This window comes from Hippocampus comes, unplaced genomic scaffold (genome assembly GCF_001891065.2).
Source record: "Hippocampus comes isolate QL1 unplaced genomic scaffold, H_comes_QL1_v1.1 scaffold156, whole genome shotgun sequence".
NCBI classification, from domain to species: Eukaryota; Metazoa; Chordata; class Actinopteri; order Syngnathiformes; family Syngnathidae; genus Hippocampus; species Hippocampus comes.
Window position 1 is genome coordinate 3,568,759 of NW_017805744.1, and position 22,648 is coordinate 3,591,406.

General features: G+C 43.3%; 1 protein-coding gene across 2 annotated transcripts; it reads left to right on the forward strand.

Annotated features, from left to right (window-relative positions):
* Window positions 1–640: 640 nt before the first annotated feature.
* On the forward strand, window positions 641–18,966 carry LOC109524296 (C-terminal-binding protein 1). Of its 2 annotated transcripts, none has more exons than XM_019884067.1 (11): window positions 641–746; window positions 6,918–7,072; window positions 11,672–11,816; window positions 12,874–12,977; window positions 13,054–13,156; window positions 13,842–13,966; window positions 14,622–14,711; window positions 14,865–14,995; window positions 15,383–15,510; window positions 15,581–15,695; window positions 15,908–18,966. In XM_019884067.1, exons 1-11 carry the CDS (start codon window positions 710–712, stop codon window positions 16,101–16,103), a joined length of 1,329 nt encoding a protein of 442 aa, XP_019739626.1. In that variant the 5' UTR covers window positions 641–709; the 3' UTR covers window positions 16,104–18,966. The 2 variants fall into 2 exon arrangements, with proteins under 2 accessions (XP_019739626.1, XP_019739625.1); XM_019884066.1 differs by lacking the exon at window positions 641–746 and adding an exon at window positions 3,848–3,987.
* Window positions 18,967–22,648: the final 3,682 nt, after the last annotated feature.

A 22,648-nucleotide genomic window follows, 5' to 3' on the forward strand; every position in this document is an offset into this window, starting at 1 on the left:
CATATGTAGTTGAATTTGCAGACTTCACCCACTTCTTGAATTGATTTTTCGTCCGGTCAGCCTTCTGCATCAGTTCCGAAACAGCTTTTTTCCTCTCTTCTCCCTCTGGATATTTTTCAGCAAAGGCTCTGTGTGTATTGTTAAAATGTCTTGCGACATTTGACCGTTTATTGTTAGCCAGTTTTTCTCCACAAATTAGGCATACTGGTAGGCCACTCTCGCCCGAGGTAAATGCAAATGAATCTGCCCAGGCATCATTGAATGTTCTATTTTCTTGAGATATTTTTCTTTTCTTACATTTCTCCATTGGCTTTGCCGGGGTTGAAAGTCGCTCAAAATAGACGCCGTTTCAGCGGGTATACCAGCTTCCGCAGTGTGACGTCTATTTTGAGCGACGAAAAAATAATATCAAATAATTTAATTAATATTTTAATATTTCAACATCACAATAGTCTTCAAATTTAGAACTAAAATAATGTAAAAACTAACACAAATAAAACACACTTCAATTAAATACAAAAAAAAAAATTTTTAGTAATTTATTTTCCCAAGCCAATCGGAGCCGCATTATAAGGATGAAAGAGCCGCATGAGGCTCCGGAGCCGCGGGATGCCGACTGATGGGCTATAAGTATTCCTCTCAGTTGCTCGCTTCAGCACAACTCAAGAGAAAGAGGGGAGCGGATCTTCAAGATGCGGAAACATGCAGCATGAAAGCGACACAGAGAGGAGGGGTTTCGCCTGCAGGTGGGGATGACTGCAGTGGGTACACACACACCAACACACAAATAAACGCACACACACACACACACACACACACACACACACAAGCACAGATGCAAACACACTAGGCACTACCATGAATTACAAGATGTGTGTTCAAATCGTTAGTTATTTCTTTTTTTTCCTCCACGCGTTGTGCTGCAATTTTAGCTTCCGTGCAGCTTCCCCCTTTCACACTGCTTGTAAAAGCTCAAGAAATGGGGTTGTTTGACTAAAATCAATTTAAAGATACATGTTTTCACAGACAACAAAAACAATTTAAAACGTGGGGACAAGTAAGACTCTTTGAATGCGGTGACATCCACCACACATCCAAGTCAAAAAAAAATAAAACAAATTTGAAAAACAAGCACAAGCCATTGATCTGGAGTGGTGACATTTTTATGTAGCAATATCACACAGCTTGTTTGGGTTCTCATATAATTTCTTATGTGGTACATATAAGTCTGTATATCAACTGTCATTGAAGAACAACACACTAATAATGTCATCACATATTATGACTTATTTCCGTTTTGGGGCTCCGATGCATTTAGATCAGTGGTTCTTAACCTGGGTTCAACCCAACCCCAGCGGTTCGGTGAATCGGTCTCAGGGGTTCGACGGAGCCTCTGCTTTGGAGGTTAAGACACACCCGACTCAAGATGTCAATTAGTTATGACACGTCCGCTTGGCCATCATTGGCTGCAGATGATCACATTGCATTGCTTGTCCAATTAGTACTGTGGGAAATTTAGTTCGCTTCGTACTCAACGTGTGACTGTTCTGATATTATGTCATTCAATTAAAAAAAACAAACTATACTTATTCATTCATTCATTTTCCGAACCGCTTGATCCTCACTAGGGTCGCGGGGGGTGCTGGAGCCTATCCCAGCCGTCTTCGGGCAGTAGGCCGGGGACACCCTGAATTGGTTGCCAGCCAATCGCAGGGCACACAGAGACGAACAACCATCCACGCTCACATTCACACCTAGGGACAATTTAGAGTGTTCAATCAGCCTACCATGCATGTTTTTGGAATGTGGGAGGAAACCGGAGTACCCGGAGAAAACCCACGCAGGCCCGGGGAGAACATGCAAACTCCACACAGGGAGGCCGGAGCTGGATTCGAACCCGGCAGCTGGATTCGAACCCGGCACCTCTGCACTGTGAAGTCGACGTGATTTTTTTTTCTGGTTTTAAAAATGTGTTTTTTTTTTTAATGTCTTGAATTTGTAAAAAAAGGCATCTTATTATTTTTCACTAATGAAGGGTTTGGTGAACGTGCATATGAACTGGTTGGGTTTGGTACCTCTAACAAGGTTAAGAACCACTGATTTAGATTGTACATGTGGCCTTTAGTCTAGCATGAGAGCATATTTGTGGTAGGTTGGGTGTTGTTTCTGATGTAGTTTGGCCGGTTTGGTTATATAAACACAAAAACATCGTACTAACTACATAAGCATATTATTTCACATAAACTGAAAAGTTCGTACAAGACTTTGTTTTCAGGTGCACCACTGAAGAGGCATGTCCTCAACTCCAGCTGGTGATGAAAACAAAAACAAAGACAGAGTAGAACATGACACTAACAATAACTAGAATTGGTTTCTGGTTAATATCCATCCATCCATTTTCAACACCACTTATCCTGAACAGGGTTGCGGGGAGTTGCTGGAGCCGATCCCAGCTAACTTCAGGTGGAAGGCGGACTGCAACCTGAACTGGTCGCCAGTCAGTCGCAGGGCACATTCGTAGACAAACAACCATTCACACCCACATCTACACCATCACTGAGTGGGAACAGATCGCATGCTGCCCGCACATAAGTCAGGCGAATGTACCACTATAGCATCAGCGACTCCCTTTGTGGATGATAGTAAAATACAACTTGCATGGATTTTAACCCAGATTTTAAAGCTTTTATTCTTTAAACCTGACTTCACTTCTGTTGGCGGCTTATTCCACAGCTGAATGCCGCTTCACCTGTTTGCTTTGAAACCTGGGCTCTGGTAATTGATAACAGTCTGTAAACCTCAGAGCTCTACTGGCTTTATATTGAATTAACATTGCCTTTATGTATTCAGCACCCAAAATCTATTCTACAACTGACTGGAAACCAATGTAAAGGACTGGAGTAATATGTTCTGATATTTTTGTTCTTTCTCAGACCAAGGGTGTAACGTTCTGAATGTGCTGCCGCTGTTTGATGCTCCTTTGAAGGAGTCCAGTCCGAAGACTATTAAGACAAAATAATCAAGACTACTGGTCCACTACTAGTTGGTTGTTCTCTGCTAATTATGAGGTCTAAAACAACAATGCCTGGTCTGATATTTTATGTCCTGGTCCAGCTCTGCTACTGTAGTAATAACACTTTATAAATGCAGATTATTTCTCATTCTCTTTTCTTGTATTTTTACGCAATACAGAGCAATTTCCTGTCTGGAACGGCTCACTGGCATTGCTATTAATTTCAATGGAGAAAAATAATTTCACAAAATATTATATTGACTTCTAATCTTAGTCACACAACAAATAAAAACTAGTAATAGGGTACTAGATGTTTGTTTTGTTGCCGCAGTAATTGGTATGTACTTTTTTATAAGAAATCAAAATAATGGTTTTCAAATTATTTTACGGACCTCCAAGTTACGGCTCGGATACCCAAATTTGGCAATACCGATTAAGGAGGTACCATTAAAAAAAATCGGATGTTATTTGATTCAACACGAAAGTTAGATTTTCTCTCAAAGTGTTGTTGCTCAGAAACAAACACGCCAAAGGGTTAAATTAGGTTTCAATTGGGAACAAGTTGGTCTCCTCTCGCAAATACCTTGACATTGCGAAACTCTTTTTTTTTCCAGGTTCAAGAGACAAAAGATGAGTAGTGGCTCTGCCCCTTTTCTACTGGTTACGACACACACACACGCGCGTACAAAACACATCTCGTTCGCATTCTTCCCCCTCGCTGCCACAAACAGAATGGGAGGGATTTACTGTAGTGGAAATAAAAAAGAGTGGGAGGGGTGGGGAGACAGAAAGGAAGGGTTATGAGAGAGAGAGAGAGAGAGAGAGAGAGAGAGAGGGGAGTGGGGGGGGGGGGGAGCACATGTGAATACGTTTGGGAGAGAGAGAGGCGAGGAAACCGTCGCCATATGCCGAGCGGATTCTACATGTGAAAACCATGGGAAGCTCACATCTCCTCAACAAAGGAATGCCTCTAGGTACATTTGTGTGCGTGTTGTTTGTGTGTATGTTTGCGAACGTCCCCTCTTCTCGCTTCTGTTGTTCCTCCCTGTCTTTCTCCTACACTACTACGTTATCATGCGCTGGCCTCGCAAGAATGTGTGTGCTAGTTTGTGAGTGTGTGTGTGTGTGTGTGTGTGTGTGTGTGTGTGTGTGTGTGTGTGTGTGTGTGTGTGTGTGTGGGCGACGGCAGAAAATGAAGGCTAGCAAGAACAAGCACCCGTGCACGTTCGCTGCACGCACATACACACAGGTGGCTGCGAAAGACTGTTCTAGAAAACAAAAAGGGGAATGAAGGTAGTCGAATGGAAAGGCTCAGCGCCTTCTTCTGAGAAGAATGCTAACGAGATGTCTTCTGGGGACCACCGCGTTTGCTACCCCTCTCGTCCCCCCTGGGGAGGCAGAGAGTCCAAGGTCATGGGATATGGCATCCATCACTTTCGGCTCAGGGAGAAGCAATCGATAAATAAGGCATCAAACTGCTCAGATTAAATTACGTGGGAACTAGATGACCTGGTGCACAATTCTCTGAGCATTAGCTACATGACTTGAAACCCGAAGCCTGCCTTGAAAGCCTCATTTGAAAGCCTAAATCTGACTTGACTTGAAATGCTAACTATGTGTCAAATGCCTGATTGAAAACACTAACCTTGGATTGAGACCCTAATTTATATATGATGTGTTATAATTTAACCCTACTTGGAAACACTGACCCTTACTTGAAACTTTAATCCAGACTTGAAGCCTTGATTTGTAAAGCTGTCCAATTAAACCTACTTCCAAACACCAACCCAGGTTTCAAACCCTAATTTAAAAACCATCCATCCATCCATTTTCTGATCTGTTTTATCCTCACAAGGGTCGCGGGGCATGCTGGAGCGTCTCCCAGCTGTCTTTGGGCAGTAGGCGGGGTACACCCTGAACTGGGGGCCACAGCCACTCGCAGGGCACACATGGACGAACAACCATCCGCACTTACACCAAGGGAAATTTTTGAGTGTTCCATTAACCTGCCATGCATGTTTTTGGAATGTGGGAGAAACCGGAGTACCCGGAGAAAACCCATGCAGGCACAGGGAGAGCATGCAAACTCCACACAGGAAGAGGGGGTCCAGAATCGAATCCTGCACCTCTGCACTGTGAGGTGGACGCAGTAACCAGTCAACCACTGTGCCCCCCTTTAGTTTTACTGATTTGCCAAACACCCGCTTCTTGTGAGGTGAGTTGAGTCACCAGCTACCATACAGCACTCTTCTCTCTAGTGCAAACAAAAAACATGCAGCACCAGATCTGGTTCGCAGGCCTTGAGTTCGATACGTGTGTGCTTGCTGGTTTTGGGTGGTTCAGTTCTTCTCTCAGCGATGCTCGTTGATTCTCCACTGAGCATGTGTATGTTCTTCCACACAGCAGAGTTGAATGTGAGCAGCTTGATCATCAGATCAGGTTTCATACCGGAATTCGATGTCACTGATAGGGAAGCCACAGCAGGCTGAGATTGTGCCGAGCTGGTGGTCTGTTGCAAGAAGACAACAATAACAACAACACACATTTTTATAGTCGTATTTTGGAAGAAAATCATGAAAAAATGTGACTTAGCACCCTTGGATCACAAGTGACAAGCATGTGGGTGTGTATGACTTCTTCACTCAATACTCCATTTTGTCAAACATGCCAATTCCCTTGAAACTCTAACCTGTTTTGAAACCCCAATTTAAAACTAACCTCATGTTGTAACCTTACTTTGATACCCTTTGGACGGACACTAACCCAGCCTGAAATCGCCATTTGAACACTTCCCTTCCCTTAAACCCTGACTTTAAACTGTAACCCCGTCGTGAAACTCTAATTCTTGTTTGAAACACTTACCTTGGCATGAAATACTAATTTGGAACCTTCATTTAAAACCCTAACCCAAGGCTGAAACCTTACCCTTGGCATGAAACGTTAATTGTTGTTTGAAAGCCTAATGTCAAAACCTACAGTCCTGTTTGAAAAACCCATCCCTGATATTAAAATCAAATTTGCAACCCTTACCCGACCCTGAAACCCTAACTTGAAACTGTAGCACTGCCATAAAACCCTAACCCTAGCCTCAAAACCGAATTTGAAAAACTACAATTGTACAGTATGGTCCAACGATATCAATTATGCCCAGTACAAGGAATGCCTCGCCTTCGGTGAATGCAGTCACCCAGTCTGAATTTTTAACAGTAAAACTACCATGGGAGTAGTGGAAAAGCAGCCGTCAAAAGTAGACGATTCCACAACTGACGTTTCGTCCGTTTGTCACTTAAAGGACATCCATCACAAGACACCACAAGAATGAAGGAAGTCATCTTCTCCCAACAAGTCTGATTCCTCAGAATGTTTGCGGGACGGCACTCTTGAAATCACTGCTTTAACAATTTCTCTGAATGTAGGCTCCTTTAAGCAGGAAATTTGAGCCGTCCGTCTGAAGGCAAAGGAATTTCCACTTGTGTGTCCTCCATTTGAAGGACATGAGACATTTTAGACTTTCCGGGAACAAGTCCAATGGAAAGCCGGAGGAAAGTTGTTTACGTCAGGTGTGGCAGACGTCACAATGTCGGGAAAACATGACATCGGCTTCAGTGGAATCCCGAGTCGTGGGATTAACTATGATTGAGAAAACCAGTGAGGTTCACTTGGATTGGAATAGGCCAGAGTAGCGTAAGGAAAACTGATAAAAAGCAATGTGAAAGGGGTGACTGAAATTGCTGTTCTCCTGATTTTTCCTGCGTTGAAATGGTGGGAAGTTACTGTACTTGACTTTGGCATGCATGTAATTACCTGAATGTGGGATGCTGTGTGTGCTGCGTGAAACAGTTCAAGTATGAAGTCGTGTCATGCCTTACATCCCTTGACAACGGCAACCGTTGTGTCTTATTAGGCATCAGGCCACCCATCATGAACGGACCGATGCACCCGCGGCCCCTGGTGGCTCTGCTGGACGGGCGAGACTGCACAGTGGAGATGCCCATCCTGAAGGACATCGCCACCGTGGCCTTCTGCGATGCCCAGTCCACACAGGAGATCCACGAGAAGGTGGTGCACTCCACAAGAGAAACGACGGCACATTATCCAGGGCTTGACGGCGTGGCCTAATATGCTCACAAATGCTCCCATTTTTTTCAATGTGTACTGGTTAAGGTTCCAGCGCGAGTGCGTGTTTTAACGATACCGGCGCATACGTTGAAGGCGTTCCAGCTCTGTGGTCGTCTGTCAGACTGCACACAGAAGACGGGACGCGTTTCAGGTTAAAACTTTCCGGTACAAATTAAATAGATAAATATCTAAGTCTGGATATGTATTTTGCCACGATAACAGCCACTGAACTTAACTAGCACTATTTTCTTTGTCGAGGACGGCTGTCAATTCAGCTCGCTTCCACTGACTGAGGCGCACACAACCCGCTCCACATTTTGGCAACGGAGACTGCCTGCTTGTCTTGTTTTAGTTGTACAGGTAGAATTAAAAATACTGTTGCGACTGCTGTTGTAAAACACAATATGCATATGGCCGGTTGAGTCTCAAACTATGAACTTGTATTCAGCAATCGCTTTTGATTTTCTGTGTGTGCTGCGGGTTGATTGGATCACTGTTGCCATGTAACAGGCAGATGCTCGTGACTGAAAATTTGTATTATTGTTTGTCATACACTCAACCTTTGTGGTTCAAACGGGTCATAACCAGACCCTGACATGAAACATTGACATCTTTCACAGTCGATGAGATGCGAAGTGCATTCAAATTTACCTTTCACACTCAAAAGAGAAAAAAAAAAAGTTCCTCGATGCAGTAAATGCTAAATATCTAAGTGTGGGCCTTCTATCAATCTATAAACGCTGACATGTATCAAGAAGAATGTTGGGGTTGCAATCACATTTTTGTCAGCCGCTGGTGGTTGTCAACAAAGTTCTTATTACAGCGTAATAGTTTGCAAATATATCTTCAGTCGCTGTCAATCTTGCTACCATCCGAAACCACAATACTGTATGCCAATTGAGATGACTATACATCAGCAAATATGGTCATGCTCTACCGCCCCCAAAAAGGCTGCAACCACTGCAACCAAGTCTGTGCTGTCTGTGCTACCAGTGCACAAAGTAGTGCATAGCCCAGTTATAGATTCTTGACTTTAAAGGAGACGTGCATTTTTGTAAAGCTTCTTAAAAGTTGTCTACACTTTGCGGTTGTTGTGACGTTTCAAAGCCATCAACCGACTTGAAACCAAGTTAGCAACTTTTGGTGTCATTCTTGGAGATTTCTGCAAATTTGTGGACCTTCCAGATCCAGAGATGTTCACTCTTCAATGTCCAGACTGCAAAACACAACTGGTTAATTCAAACACAAAGATGAATAAAAATCACGATCATTATCACAACTTTTTTACCTGAAAACTACGGTAACTGGAGAATACTTCCAACATTTTATGAACATCGAAAGTGCATCTTCAAAATTTAATGAAAAAAGATCTTTTGATTTATTCACCACCATTACAGCAAATGTATAACGATATAAAATAACAAAGTGAAGATGAAATGTGGAACCCCTTTGGATGAATGAATATGCCTTAAAATGTATACTGTACCTAATTTTGAAGTTATGATCCCACATGTGGTATCAACATCATGGCTACTTACAAATGCGCATGATCAAAATATGACAGGATTGATTGCTAATTTATTACAGTGGCTGCACACTTCGTTGGTAGCGGATAAACTGTGTTGCATGTTTTCTTTGAGATGCGGGGTCAGTCCCAGCAACGCTCCAGAGTCCCCACTGAGCCATTGCTTAGTTGGCGATGAAAGAACTCCCTTTCACGCAGCCATTTTCAGATTGGAAAAGGATTTTATTCAGGTCAAGTGCTGATGTCAAAGTAGCTGCAGTCAGCCGAAATTGTGTGGCCCCCACATATCCTTTGTACTTCCCTTCAAATAGGGACCGGCCACATATGGCATGAATATCTAATGTTACTTCTCAAATACTGGATGTATGTCAACACACAAAACATTTTAGCCTTTGATCAACCCCAGCCTGCAGGAAACCAAGTTTTACTCCGCTGTGTATCCTTCACGCCTCCAAATGTTCACCTTGATGCGTGATAAGGAATGAAGTACATACTGTATGCCGTGTTCACAGGCTGTTATACCTTCAGGGTAAACCGTAAAAATGATTTACAGTTCTCATTGACATCTAGCTGGGCCTTTGTTCCCTTTCCTTTCAAGTGTAAGCGGTTGAGTGGCCTCAGTAGGTCTCGCAGAGGACACAACTGACCAGATCTCAACTCGCACCAGAGTTAAATAAAGAGAACCAATGCACCGTTGGGAGTTATTCTATATTGTCATCGACCACAACTGCTAATGCTAAGGATGCACACTGTGTGCATTTTCATGCTTCGCACATCATCACTTGGATGGTACTAAAATGATTAACAGGACTGTTGTACTGCCTGTTTTTGAGGACATTACGTGCAGAATGGCTTCATTTACTCTCCTCGCTTTGGAGATTCCAACACAAAAGCAATGCAAGGAAAATAGCTTCATTTTAAAAAGATAACTACAAGTTATATGGCTGCCATTCAGCTGCGTGTTTAACTGCGTGTTCGGCCATTGTTTAATTCTTCAATTACTTCATATCGCAAAACAAATTTCGAAGAAAAAGCTGGACTCTGATTTGCTACTGTCATGGACATTTCTGCCGCATCTGATCAAGTGAATACGCTTGCAGCTGGTCCACGTACCGGTGGTTAGGGACCACTGGATGGTACTTTGGCAATCGTATGAGTATGTGCCACTTGGAAACGGTGCTCTGCTTCCATTTTGTACTGACATTCCTTGAAAGTAAGGGATCTTCAGACAGCGTAGCGCCGAGTCGTGGGAGGAAAAACGAAATTGGACGCAACTATTTGCAGAGAAACATTTATAAGTGAATTTTACATTAAATGCAAAGACTTGTACCCGGAGTAATTCTAGATTGTTGTTCAACCACCATGACTACTGACCACACTACTTGTTGTCAACAGGCTGGTGTGAAAATGTCTGGCAGGGTTTCGTCTCGTTCTGGGTGACTGCCAGATGTACTCGTTCCCTCTCGCTCTCTCTTTCTCTATTAGCGTGCTCACTAGGTCACAACACGGCAAAAACAGATGGCGCCCTCGTTAAGTCGCTGAAAAGTCGTTGCTTTGAGATGCTAATTGAACGTATCGTTGACACCCTTGGCAACACTTGTGGTGAAAACAGCAGAGACCTGCCAATTCAATGACTGGGGAAGACAATGAACATCAAATGTTCACACCGTCTTCCATTTCCTTGTCTTGAGAAAACCACTCCGATGAGCAGGCCCCCACACCCACTTTTTTCATGACAGAAACATGAAATAATCATCAGATTTATTTACACCCTGCTCAGGCCACTTAAGATGGCTTATATTGAATATCTTGTACAGGAGCGTAGTCAGAAATCGTCAGTGGGTGACACATCATCCCACTGAGGGCTAGCCATAAGCACACACTTGTGCTCACACGTGTACAATTACATGCTCTGTAACTGAGAAGTCATTATCATACTATCCACAGCCACGGTTTAAAGAAATACAATTCACACATACACAGAACAATGCCTGTCACACTCATAATTAAGCAGGAACAAGTTTACTCAGACATGCAATGTTTTGCTGAACATAATTTCCTCGATAATGCCTTTTTTTAATCATCTTCTTTTTTTGATCATTTTCGTGTACTATTTCATAGTCTACTTCTGGTGAGTTGCTCGCTAACGGCCAGTCAGAATGATCAATTGCCACTGATGGCCGACACCATTTTGCATCCTGCAATTGATAGCCCGTTCATTCAAATCTAAAAATCATATTGACACAAAAATCTCTTCATTCTTCACCATTCTCAACGTTGCTTTTTACTTGGATTTGTTGCTGCTCATATTATGAATGTGTTGGGCCAGATTGCGATTCGTGTGCATTTTTTTTCTCTTTAGGAAACCATGAAGACAATTTATGTAAGATCACTTGTAATCTTACTCTCTGCCCTTCCAAGAATATTGCATTCATGTGAAAATGGCAGAAAAGTAACAGGTCTAAAATAATCTCTAGATGTGAGTTGGCCGTAGTGGTATGCTCCCGGTTTCGAATGCATCCGATTGGGACTCATTTTAGTGAATTCCCTCGTCAGAATATTGCTTAAAATTGTGGATTCAAAGAAAAATGGCCAACTTTGCTTTTAATTTTAGGTCCTTGATAGTCATGTCCAATGAATTTTGTAATGAGCATTGAAGCTAGTTTCAGTTCGTGACTTTTTCTTGTGCATCTTAATATGATCGTCACATTCACCCAGTTTTATGTTGATTGTGTCAGGCACAGATTTTTTTTCTAACTTTTGATGGGGTACTACTGAATGAGTCCCTGTTATCATTTAGTAGGGGATTGTGTTTGACGATTACATGTTTCCATGGCGATATTCAGGCAGCGCAGCCAAATAATACAGGCAGCTGGATTGAAAGACAAGATATTAAGAGGGCACAGACAACACATCCAGACAAAGCCGTTATCTATCCATAGAAAGACATTCAGATGCTTCATATTCTATACAAAATACGGTCCTGAGGTAATCCAAGCATTCTGTGTATGCAGGTGCTGAATGAAGCTGTGGGGGCATTGATGTATCACACCATCACTCTGATGAGAGAAGACCTGGAGAAGTTCAAAGCTCTCCGCATCATTGTGCGCATCGGTAGCGGCTATGACAATATTGACATCAAGTCTGCGGGCGAACTTGGTGAGCCATTTGAACCCTTCACACTGCTTGTTTTTCCTGTCACAGTACCAACACAGAAAATGGGGGAGGGGGGGGACTTCAACATGACACTCTGCTGTCTTTGGAGGCAGTGTCACAGGGGTGCTGTGACAACAGTGTGAAGTTGTATTTCCAAACAACCTGCAGACTGCAGAAACAGACCAAAGCTTGGCTCCAACACTTATCAGATGTTTGTAGCAGCCAGCTTTAGGATGGTGTTTTAGTGAGCCAGGTGTCTTCCAGATTAGAAAAACAGCCACTTATTTCAGTGGAAATTAGCTCACCATTGTGCCAAAGGTTATATCTATCTATCTATTTGTGTGTGTGTGTGTGTGTGTGTGTGTGTGTGTATGTGCGCGCGCGCACACACACACACACACACACACACACACCGATTGTCCCTTTAAAGGGCAAGTCGAGTCAAAGAATTACTTTCCAATAATATGTTCTATATTCATGGCATGACCAGCCTGTTTTCTGGATTTGGTCTTGTGAGGTTCGCAAACTGAGCCCTTTTAGGTATTTTGACATCATTTTCAGTTTTCAGTGGACAACAAGTGGCAGTGCAAGGCAAAATGCACCCATTGAGACGGATACAAATGGATGGATTTTTCTACTTAGTTCATATTCCACAACTGCAATATTAATCAGAATACCCTGTTTTGACTAGTGGGGGCGCAAAGAACATATTATTGTAAAGAACATTTTTGATTTGATGTGTACTTTAAATTCATCCCTGTAGGATCACGATTAAACAGTTCTGTATGTTTAACCAACCATCACAATCCATCAAGCACTGAAAATCCAAATCCTGGCACAAATACTTTTGATGTCATAGAAGGACATGGGTGATGTAGTTGGAAACCTCGTCTCTACAAAAGTTAGTGTAGACTTTGAAGTCATTGCTGTCTGACATTCAGTTAAAAAAATTATACAGAATACCGTACGATTTGCGGACCATCGAAATAACCTAAACCGGGGGTTGCACAGGATGCCATTAAGGTATTGCTAAAAATGTTCCCATTCTCTATTCCAACAGGAATTGTCGTGTGTAACATGCCAGCTGCCTCCGTAGAAGAGACAGCTGACTCCACACTGTGTCACATCCTCACCTTGTACCGGCGCACCACATGGCTCCATCAGGTTTGTGGCTTTTGACTTTGAAAAAGAAAAAAAACCATCACGTCACATCATCCGTCACGCACCGCTACAACGGCAGGCTCTCCGGGAGGGCACGCGGGTCCAGAGCGTGGAGCAGATTCGAGAAGTGGCTTCAGGAGCGGCGAGGATCAGAGGGGAGACACTGGGACTCATCGGACTCGGTCAGTCATTGAACACTTGCTATTCACGGGAGATATGGGGCGAGCCCAGATGTGAATGTGTGAAGAGTGCAATTCAATGATGTGCCCCAAAGGTGTAGCAATTGTGTATAGACGCCACACGATGGCAGCAAAGCACTGAATTCAAATATCATGAAGCAACAATGGCAGCATGGACACACAATTGGTAAACCTGTGATATAAAAAAAATGGATTTAGTCGTTCAATTATTGAACACAAACAAACATCCCTCACATGACGTGCATCAAGAGTATTAGCTTGCATACTGGCCAAAATGACATGCTAGCGCAAACTGATGTGACATTATACACTGGAAAGACAAAGTTGCGCACCAGCTCTTTACACAAACTGTGAATGTGTACAAGCCAGGTGCTTCTAAGGACGGCCAACAAAATATAGCATCTCAAACACAGCTAAAAAAACACACGATTAATAAATTTAATCTTACAACACAAAGGATGCACCCAAGATCAAAACAGCTATTGAATTCTGACTTCATTGAAGTCATCTGACTCCAGTCATCTGCTCCACTAACTACTGTACTGCCATGCTACTGTGTATTAAGGTGTGTGTGTGTGTGTGTGTGTGTGTGTGTGTGTGTGTGTGTGTGTGTGTGTGTGTGTGTGCGCGTGCGTGCGTGCGTGCGTGCGTGCGTGCGTGCGTGTAGGTCGAGTGGGCCAGGCCGTAGCCCTGCGAGCCAAAACATTTGGCTTCAATGTCATTTTTTATGATCCCTATTTGGCTGACGGCGTGGAGAGATCCCTGGGGCTTCAAAGGGTCACCACGCTACAGGTACTCCTTGACATTGAGCTCTCGATGAATTTTGACAGATTTTCCCACATGAAGCTGTACGTGTTTCCATTGTAAATATTGTATGGTAATTCCACTGTATTATGCCATATCATGTCATATTCTGGGCCGCCTTTACCTCCTCATAGACCCTGAGGCTAACCATCAAGTATCGGCCGCCCTCCCCAACTCTAACTGAGATGCTCAATTCATTTTTCAACAGTGCCAAACAGATCAGCCTGCATATGTATGCCTTTGATCAATTTGAACACAAGAGAATAGCCAACAAATTGAAAGGTTCATACACGATACTTTTTACAAACCAATAGTGAATTATGTCAATCACTTCTATGGAAAAAAATAGTAATAATTGTATTGCACTGATAAAACAAACAACGATACTTTAATTAAGACATTCTTGTGCTGACGGCTGGAGAAGGCTGGCCTCCGCTCTGCATTTTTAACCTTTGTTGTTGCCATGGACAATTTCAAGCGTAGAGCATACAACACAAAAGTTGACTCGAAATGTATTATTATTACATTTTGGAAATTAATCCTTTCACGGAGAGTGGTTACTACAGTAGACATCTTATGTTGTCAGGTTACAGGATGCATGAAAGGGTTAAATGAATATTTATCTCAAAATTACCCCCCACAGGATCTGCTCTTTCATTCTGACTGTGTGTCACTGCACTGCAGCCTGAATGAACACAACCACCACCTCATCAACGACTTCACCGTCAAGCAGGTGCTGAACCAGACCTTGATTTGATTTCAGTTTCATTTGAAACTGAAACACAGTGTGTGTGTGTGTGTGTGTGTGTGTGTGTGTGTGTGTGTGTGTGTGTGTGTGTGTGTGTGTGTGTGTGTGTGTGTGTGTGTGTGTGTGTGTGTTTTCCAGATGCGTCAGGGGGCATTCCTGGTCAACACGGCCAGGGGGGGTTTGGTGGATGAGAAGGCCCTGGCCCAGGCCCTGAAGGATGGAAGGATACGCGGCGCTGCCCTGGATGTTCACGAGACGGAGCCTTTCAGGTATAAATTCTGGTTGGTTGTCAGGGTTATATTATTATATTGTTATTTTCAATATGCTAACCAATTGGCAAGTGTTTTGACCAGGCATTTACATTATCTCTCTCTCTCTCTCTCTCTCTCTCTCTCTCTCTCTCTCTCTCTATATATATATATATACACTTATATACACACACACACACATATATATATATATATACGCGCCTGTCATGTCATGTGAGCCTTAGCCTATATATATTATATACACACACACACACATATATGTATGTATGTGTGTATATATATATGTATGTAGAGAGAGAGAGAGAGAGAGAGAGAGAGATAGATAGATAGCCTAAATGTTTCACCTCATACCTTTGCCCCTTTCATATTGTGTGTTTACCTTTATAGTTTCAGTCAGGGTCCCCTGAAGGACGCGCCCAACCTGATCTGCACCCCTCATGCCGCCTGGTACAGTGAACAGGCCTCGCTGGAGATGCGGGAGGAGGCGGCCAGGGAGATCCGAAGAGCCATTACAGGTCAGGACCGCCCTGATCGCCAGCTTTAATTCAAACCGTTCCATTCCAAAACGATTCCATCTATGTTCAGGTCGTATTCCAGACAGTTTGAAGAACTGCGTCAACAAGGAGTTCCTGACCCAGAACAACCACTGGACGGCAGTCGAACCGGCCAACGTCCACCCAGAACTCAACGGAGCCTACAGGTAATGACACTTCTGAGACCAGAGACATGGTCCCCCACAGAGTGATGTGAAAGACTCATCACCAATCTTGGCAAAAGTTTGATTTCAGTTATTGATGCCCAGACTTCAAACCCTATACTGTACCTGTGTTTGAAAATAACATGCTTTTATCAAACAGGAGTAAGTTCATGGGGAGCACAGGGCTAATCCTAATTCCTCTTTCCTCCTGCCAGGTACCCGCCGGGGGTTGTGAGCATGACTGCCGGCGGCCTCCCGCCCCCCGTGGAGGGCATCGTGCCCAGCGCAGTGCCCGTCGTGCACCCTCTCCCGCCGGCAGTCGCGCACCCGCCGCACACCCCGTCGCCTGGACAGAACACGGTCAAGCCACCAGAGAGTGACAGAGAACAGCATCCAAATGAGCAGCTGTAGTCCAAAAGCACAACGGGAAGTAAAAGTCCAGTAAATAACTACTGATTCCAAAATGTACAGGACATCGGCACTACGTCGCTTGTTGACACTCCAACGAGAGCCAAGAAGACGATAGTGACGGTCAGGAAATGCAAAGAGCTCATCTGCGACTGAGAGAAGAATAATCTTTTTGACTGTCGTGTGTCCAAAATTTCCCATCGGTCTCTTCTTTTTTTTTTTCCCTCACCGTCATTCCTTGGGCATAGGAGCAAAAAAAAAAAAAAACCCCAACAAAACAGTAGTCTCTAGAATGTAAGTTGTACAAACGGACAGCTTTTAGACCATGTTTCCCAACCTTTGAAAGAGCCAATGCTCATTATTTTATGTGAGAAAAATCTTATGGCACAAATGTCACAAAAAGTAGACACATGGGGTACCGATTTTTCTTTCTTAAAAACAGAGTTACGGTGGGACTGGACCGGAATCATGACATTCCAATTCGTTTATTTACCATTCGAGTGGATTAAGATATGAGCGCAGTCATGGAATAAATTAAACTTGAAAGCCAAGGTACCACCATACACCAAAATAATGAGATCCTGTTGACCAACATTTACCACATCTTACCCACAAATTCTCTGGGCATGTTAAACTCGAACACAAAAATATTATTGTGCCATGTAGTGGAGGAGTATCTAACTCAAATCCCTGATATGTCTTCATCAATGTTGTCAATAAACAATTGAAATGGGGGGCGGGAGGTGTATAGTTTCCACACCTCATAATCTCTCACGGCATATCAGGCACAGAGGTTGGGAATCGCGGTTTTAAACTGGAGGCTGGAAGTTGCCGGAAAAGAACTACATTCATCTGTGCGAGATTTTTCCTTAACCAGCCACCCCGAAACTGAGGCAGCTGTTTTGCACACCATCTCAGGAACTTCAGTTTCCGCAGTTGGTCTGTTATTGACTTTATTTCCTGCCGTTTAGTGCTTCTCTTTGTAGTTCTTTGGGAATCCTGGCCTTTGGTTACAACTCAAAGTGCTTGGGTAGTTTGCTGTCGTTTGTACATAGCGTGCCATTTCCAAGAGATTGCACGGTTGGAGACAGGTGGCGAAATACTCTGCTTGGCATTGAAATGTTTTGTCAGTGATGTTGGGACGATGCCAGGCGATGCACCGAGACTCTGTACTGTAGCAGAATTAAATGTGTAGAGTGTGCCCCCGCTATCTCGCGTTCACCGACCGCAGCCCCGCTACGTCGCACATTTTTCATATGGGACGTATCTATTTATCTAGCGTGGAAAGCTGCACTTAATAGGCGTCATTTTTGTCCAGCGTTCTTACAGTATACTTCGTTGCTGTAATGCCTTCGCATGTGGAACTATTTCTACAATGCGCTTTTCAGTTAGAGAATAAAACACATCAATCCTGGCCTGAAACAGTCATTTGAAACCACAACCCTTGTTTGAAACCCTCAAGACTTGAACCCTGATTTGAAAGCCTAACTGGAACTGGTAAACCGGTTTTGAAACCCTACTTGGAAAGCTCAACTTTTGTTTGAAACCCTCCTTTGAAATCATACATCTGGTTTAAAACCCGAACCCTGGCTTGGAACCAAAATTTGAAACAGTAGCCCTGTTTTGAACGCCTAATCGAAATATTAATCTTGGATTAAAATTGAAATGTGAACTTGTTTGAAACCAGAACTTGAAATCCTATACGTAGCATGAACCCCGACTTTAAAATCATGCATCTGGTTTGAAACCCTAATTTTGAACCCGAACAACTCTTTCAAAACCCTAACCCTGTCTTCAAACCATAACCTATTATTTTGAACCTCTAAACCGGTCTTGAAACCTAAACTTGTAGCCCTAACCCTGGTTTAAAACTCTTAATTTAAATGCCTAAGCAACACAAGTGTGGCCACTAACTTCTCTCTCTGTCCCAGTTAACTCACTCAATAAGCCGACTGACTCTTATTAAGTCTGTTTAAGGGGTGAAACTATCTACATTTTTTTTTTTAATGTCTGCCTATATGGCAGATTTTCACCTACGGCAGGTGCGTCTGCAACGTAGCTCCGGCAATAAATGGGGGTTCACTCTAGTATATCTTTTTCGTGATCCAGAGCTTCCACCGCAAATACAGCTCTGGACTTCGGCACAAGGTTTGCCCCCTTCAAAAATCATCCAAATCCTCTGTTTCCTACCGTGGTTCCTTACTTTGAAGCATTTGGATAAAGCACCAGAGTGGATAGTACAACGCTACCTTTAACATTTCATGATGGGTCCTTACTAAGTGTACCGTTTGGCCACCGATGTGCTCTCCGTGTCCGTACGTGTGCATATTGTGGTGGTGTTTTTCTGCCTGCCTGTGTCAATGTGACTTGGTTTGTATCTGTGTCTAAAAAGCAGCGCTGCGAGCGGGAGTGCAGGGCTCCTCAAGGCATCGTCACTGAGGGTACGTTCACCTGCGTCGGTTGAAGCGAGCTACCCGTGCGCTGCTTATTGTACTTTACGTTTGTTTGGTCAAGCGTTCAACTATAGACGAGTGTAAAGGCTTCCATCGGAGTTTACAGCTAAAACGTCACAATGCGTGGGACTACAATTCTTTGCTTTGTTTCTTTGTCATGATTATTGTTGGGCGTAGGAAAAAAAAACCTCTCAAGAAGCCATGCCCGAAAAAGCCCAAGAAGTTTGCCGTTTTAGCGACATTTTGGCCATTCATGCCAATTTGAAAATTCACATGAACTTTGGTAGGCACATTTATCATGAGTAGACCCATAAAAATGTTTCACAAACGCATGACTGATGACTCAGGAAGTCACCCATTTTGGTTCAAAGTGTCCAATTTAGGGTCAAGTGGCTCAGTAGGCACGCGATCGGGGAAAAAAACAATCTGCCCTCAAAGCCACTTTCGAATTATCAACATGAAAATTGCTTGGCATGGCTATAATGAGTAGACCCTTAAAAGGTCTCTTGAAGGGATGCCTGAAAAGACACAAGAAATCTCCCATTTTTGATCGAAGCAGCCATTTTACGGCTAATTCTCTTTCATCGCAAATCTTGAACCGAGAAAGGAAAACTTTGATCACGTGGAGTGGACAGATGAGCAACGCTTAAACGCAAAAGATATTCGTTCGTTTTTTTTTTTCACCACTGCTTGTGGGTGAAGCAGGGCGGCTAAGCTTGATGACTTGACCAAATGTGCGTGATGACAAAGTCACCCAGAAAGCTTTAGGTCCCTCCAGCACAAAAACAGAAGCAAAACGTTAGTAGCTGAGGACCTAAAGTTGCATTTTCGAATCTGTGACTTTGTCCACATGACGGTGCTTTCAGGATCCCACTCCAGATCCAGCATTTTGAGTAATAAACAGTTCACTGTTGCCTACCCGTTCTCCTTTACGTCGCGGTAGCAAACGTAGCGACCAGGGATGGACATTTCACATTGACGTGAACGATTCCGATTCCGTTCTCCAACCTGAGCTGAGTGCCAAGTTTTCGCTGGGTCAAAATCTGGAACGTGTACGTTCTCGGGCCTTGGGAATCATGCAAGGAATTCCCGTGGACTACACATTCCTCACAAGATGCCTGACACCTTTGCTGTTTCTGTGGCAACCTTAGAGAAACTGTTTGTCATTCTTGAACAAAAACAGCACTTTGAAATTCCTTCCCTGGTAGTGACACACAGTCCACTGTTGCCTACTTGTTTGTCCTCTTTATGATTAAGTAGTAGGTGTAGCAATATACAGTACATACACACACACACACATATATATATATATATATATATAACACACACACATATACATATACATACACATATTCTATATTCTACAGTAAATATTATTTTTGGTCAAAAGCCCTGATGAAAGATATGTTTGTGACTGTATGCATTTGTATGAATTATTTTAAAAGGAAATAAAACCGTGGATGATGATGTGGATTGATTGGCGTCTCGTCTCAGTCGGTTGACAAATGACAATGTGACTCCCGAGAAAGTGGTCATGAGACTGGCCACTTGTACAGCTACAGGCTGTAATGATGAACACCAAAAACATTTCCCAGTAATTCGCACTGTCTGTTCGTAGTTCATTTGGACTTTTTCGGGAGATGTGTTATGATAGACGTCCGAACAATTTCTTGCGGACCGACTGAGGAAGTTAAGAGAGTCTTCATCACTTTCAATGTCAAGCAATTTTTTCACTATTTACGTGCCTGTAGAGCAGTTCATGGGGAAAACGATCATGCCAAGTTGGTAAATAAGGAGTAGTAGACATTGTTTCAGGCTGAAAATGTGCAAGTCCAAAAACTAAGTTGATGCTTTTATGTTTTTAGAGTGTGTAACCCCTCGAACAGCTCACCTCCACCAAGGTTACTTCCAGTCACAGGAAGAGGTTTAAAAAACAGCTGGACACTCAAAATGCTTTGCAGCTAAAAACGTGTGTGTGCAATGGGAACCAGATGCAAAAAGAGTCGTTTACTCAGCGTCTCCAAGGGGGCACCGTGCGAGGAGGCCTTGGAGGAGAAACAGATGGGACGGAAGATCCGTCCGGAGTGAACAGAAGGGATTTCAACATTTCGATATGCTGTCAAGTAATTGTTACCAATACACGATTCTGGTGAGTCGGAAGATGTGGGAAGGTGATTCTAACCCTTGCCTTTACTTCAAGAAATATCCTCAAGCTGCCCTGAGGCAAGACACTTTGAGATGACGCGTTATAAATCATTGCCAGCCTCTCCTTTCAGGAAGCGCTGCCTATTCTAAAAAGCGACATGTCGCTTTGTGATTGCATTATTATTCAGTGTTATCAGTTTTATCGGAACAACAAATATGTGTGTGCGTACTACTGTTCAATGAAAGTTGTAGCAAAAGGATATATCTTATCTTATTCGAGCACGTTTGAAGGCCCGATTTATGACAGGACAGAATGCCGATGTTGCTCCAACTTGTCCGAGTGTTGTCGAGCAGAAAGGAGGCTTCTAAATGCCTTGAGTTGTTCAGAAAAGCTTTCATTGTGAAATATACCTTTCTGTCTGTTGAAGCTTTTTTTTTTTTTTTTTTAACGCAGAAAACCGAGAGTTCTCGCAGATTGATAACGAAGGTGACAGTAGAAAATGCATGTGTCAAGATGTTCTGAATGAGCTGAACAGTTTGGAAGTTGGAATGGGCAACATGAGGAAGGTTGTTGCTGAAGATGTAAATGTTCCCTTTTTTTCTTGTGCCCAATGTGGAATTGTAGCCAACTGGGAATTTTGGGGATGTGAAAAATACAACCCAGAATATACCAAATTTGGGAAATACAGGATGTTTTCATGATTCAAATTGGAGAAGAAATGCAAAGCGGGTGGAAGCACAAAAAACGGATGGAATGATATCATCAAGAATTTTGGCACAAAATAACATGCAAATGCTCTTCAGGATTCACACAAGGTGAAACAATCACCCAAACAAAAATCTTATTTTACACACTGAGGTGAGCCTCGGCGCCAAAAGTCACAGGCCAGCAAACGCTGGCTGCCAAGTCCATTAGCAGGATTGGCAGGTCACCATGGCAAGTCAAAGTTGCTCTACTTCTAAGTTTACAGACCTCCAGTCGGGCTTAGGTGGGGAAAATGTGTTATCACGCCAAGCCAAGCATCATTAAAGCAGTTCATTAAAAGGCAACAATGGCTGGATGGATGCTGAGTGCTGGAAAAACATGTTCCGATCCAGAACTATTCATGGCGTAACTCAAATCAAAAACTTTATTGAGGGTATTTCCAGTAAATTTAAAAAATCTCATTGACTAAATGTCGCCACAAGATATTTCTAAGACTGTATTTTTCAAGACTTATTAATGCAAACTGTAAATGGAACAGTCCACCGCCAAAAGAGTCATAATGCAACGGCCATTCCATCCAGCACTTGACAACGGTCAGGAGCCTTTACGCTGACTTCAAGAGTTATACAACGGACAGTGAAGGGACCGGGCTGGCCCGCGAATACCAAAAATCTGCAGATAATTGACGGCCATTGTAATGTATGGGGGCGGCCCAGTGGTCCAGTGCTTAGCGTGTCGACATCACAGTGCAGAGCTACCGGGTTCAATTCCAGCTCCGGCTTCCCTGTGTGGAGTTTGCATGTTCTCCCCGGCCCTGTGTGGCTTTTCTCCAGGTACTCCAGTTTCCTCCCACATTCCAAAAACATGCATGGCAGGCTGATTGGACACTCTAAATCAGGGGCCCCCAACCTTTTTTGCCCCACGGACCGGTTTATGTCAGACAATATTTTCAGGGACCGGCATTTAAGGTGTGGCGGAAATAATACAACGAAATAATATGGTATGAGCTGCATGAAAACTGTGGCGTTTTCGAAATATAATAATAAACACAAGGAGCGTCTAATCTGGCCGCAACACTCCGATCGCTATGGCAATGTTTAATGCCTTCAAAATACGATACAACGCAAATTCAAAGTGCATGAAAAGGACGACTCACCACAGCACCGAGCTTGATTTTCTGCAACCAGACGGTCCCATCTCAGGGTAATAGGAGACAATGACACCTCAAGTGTGTGGTTTATGTC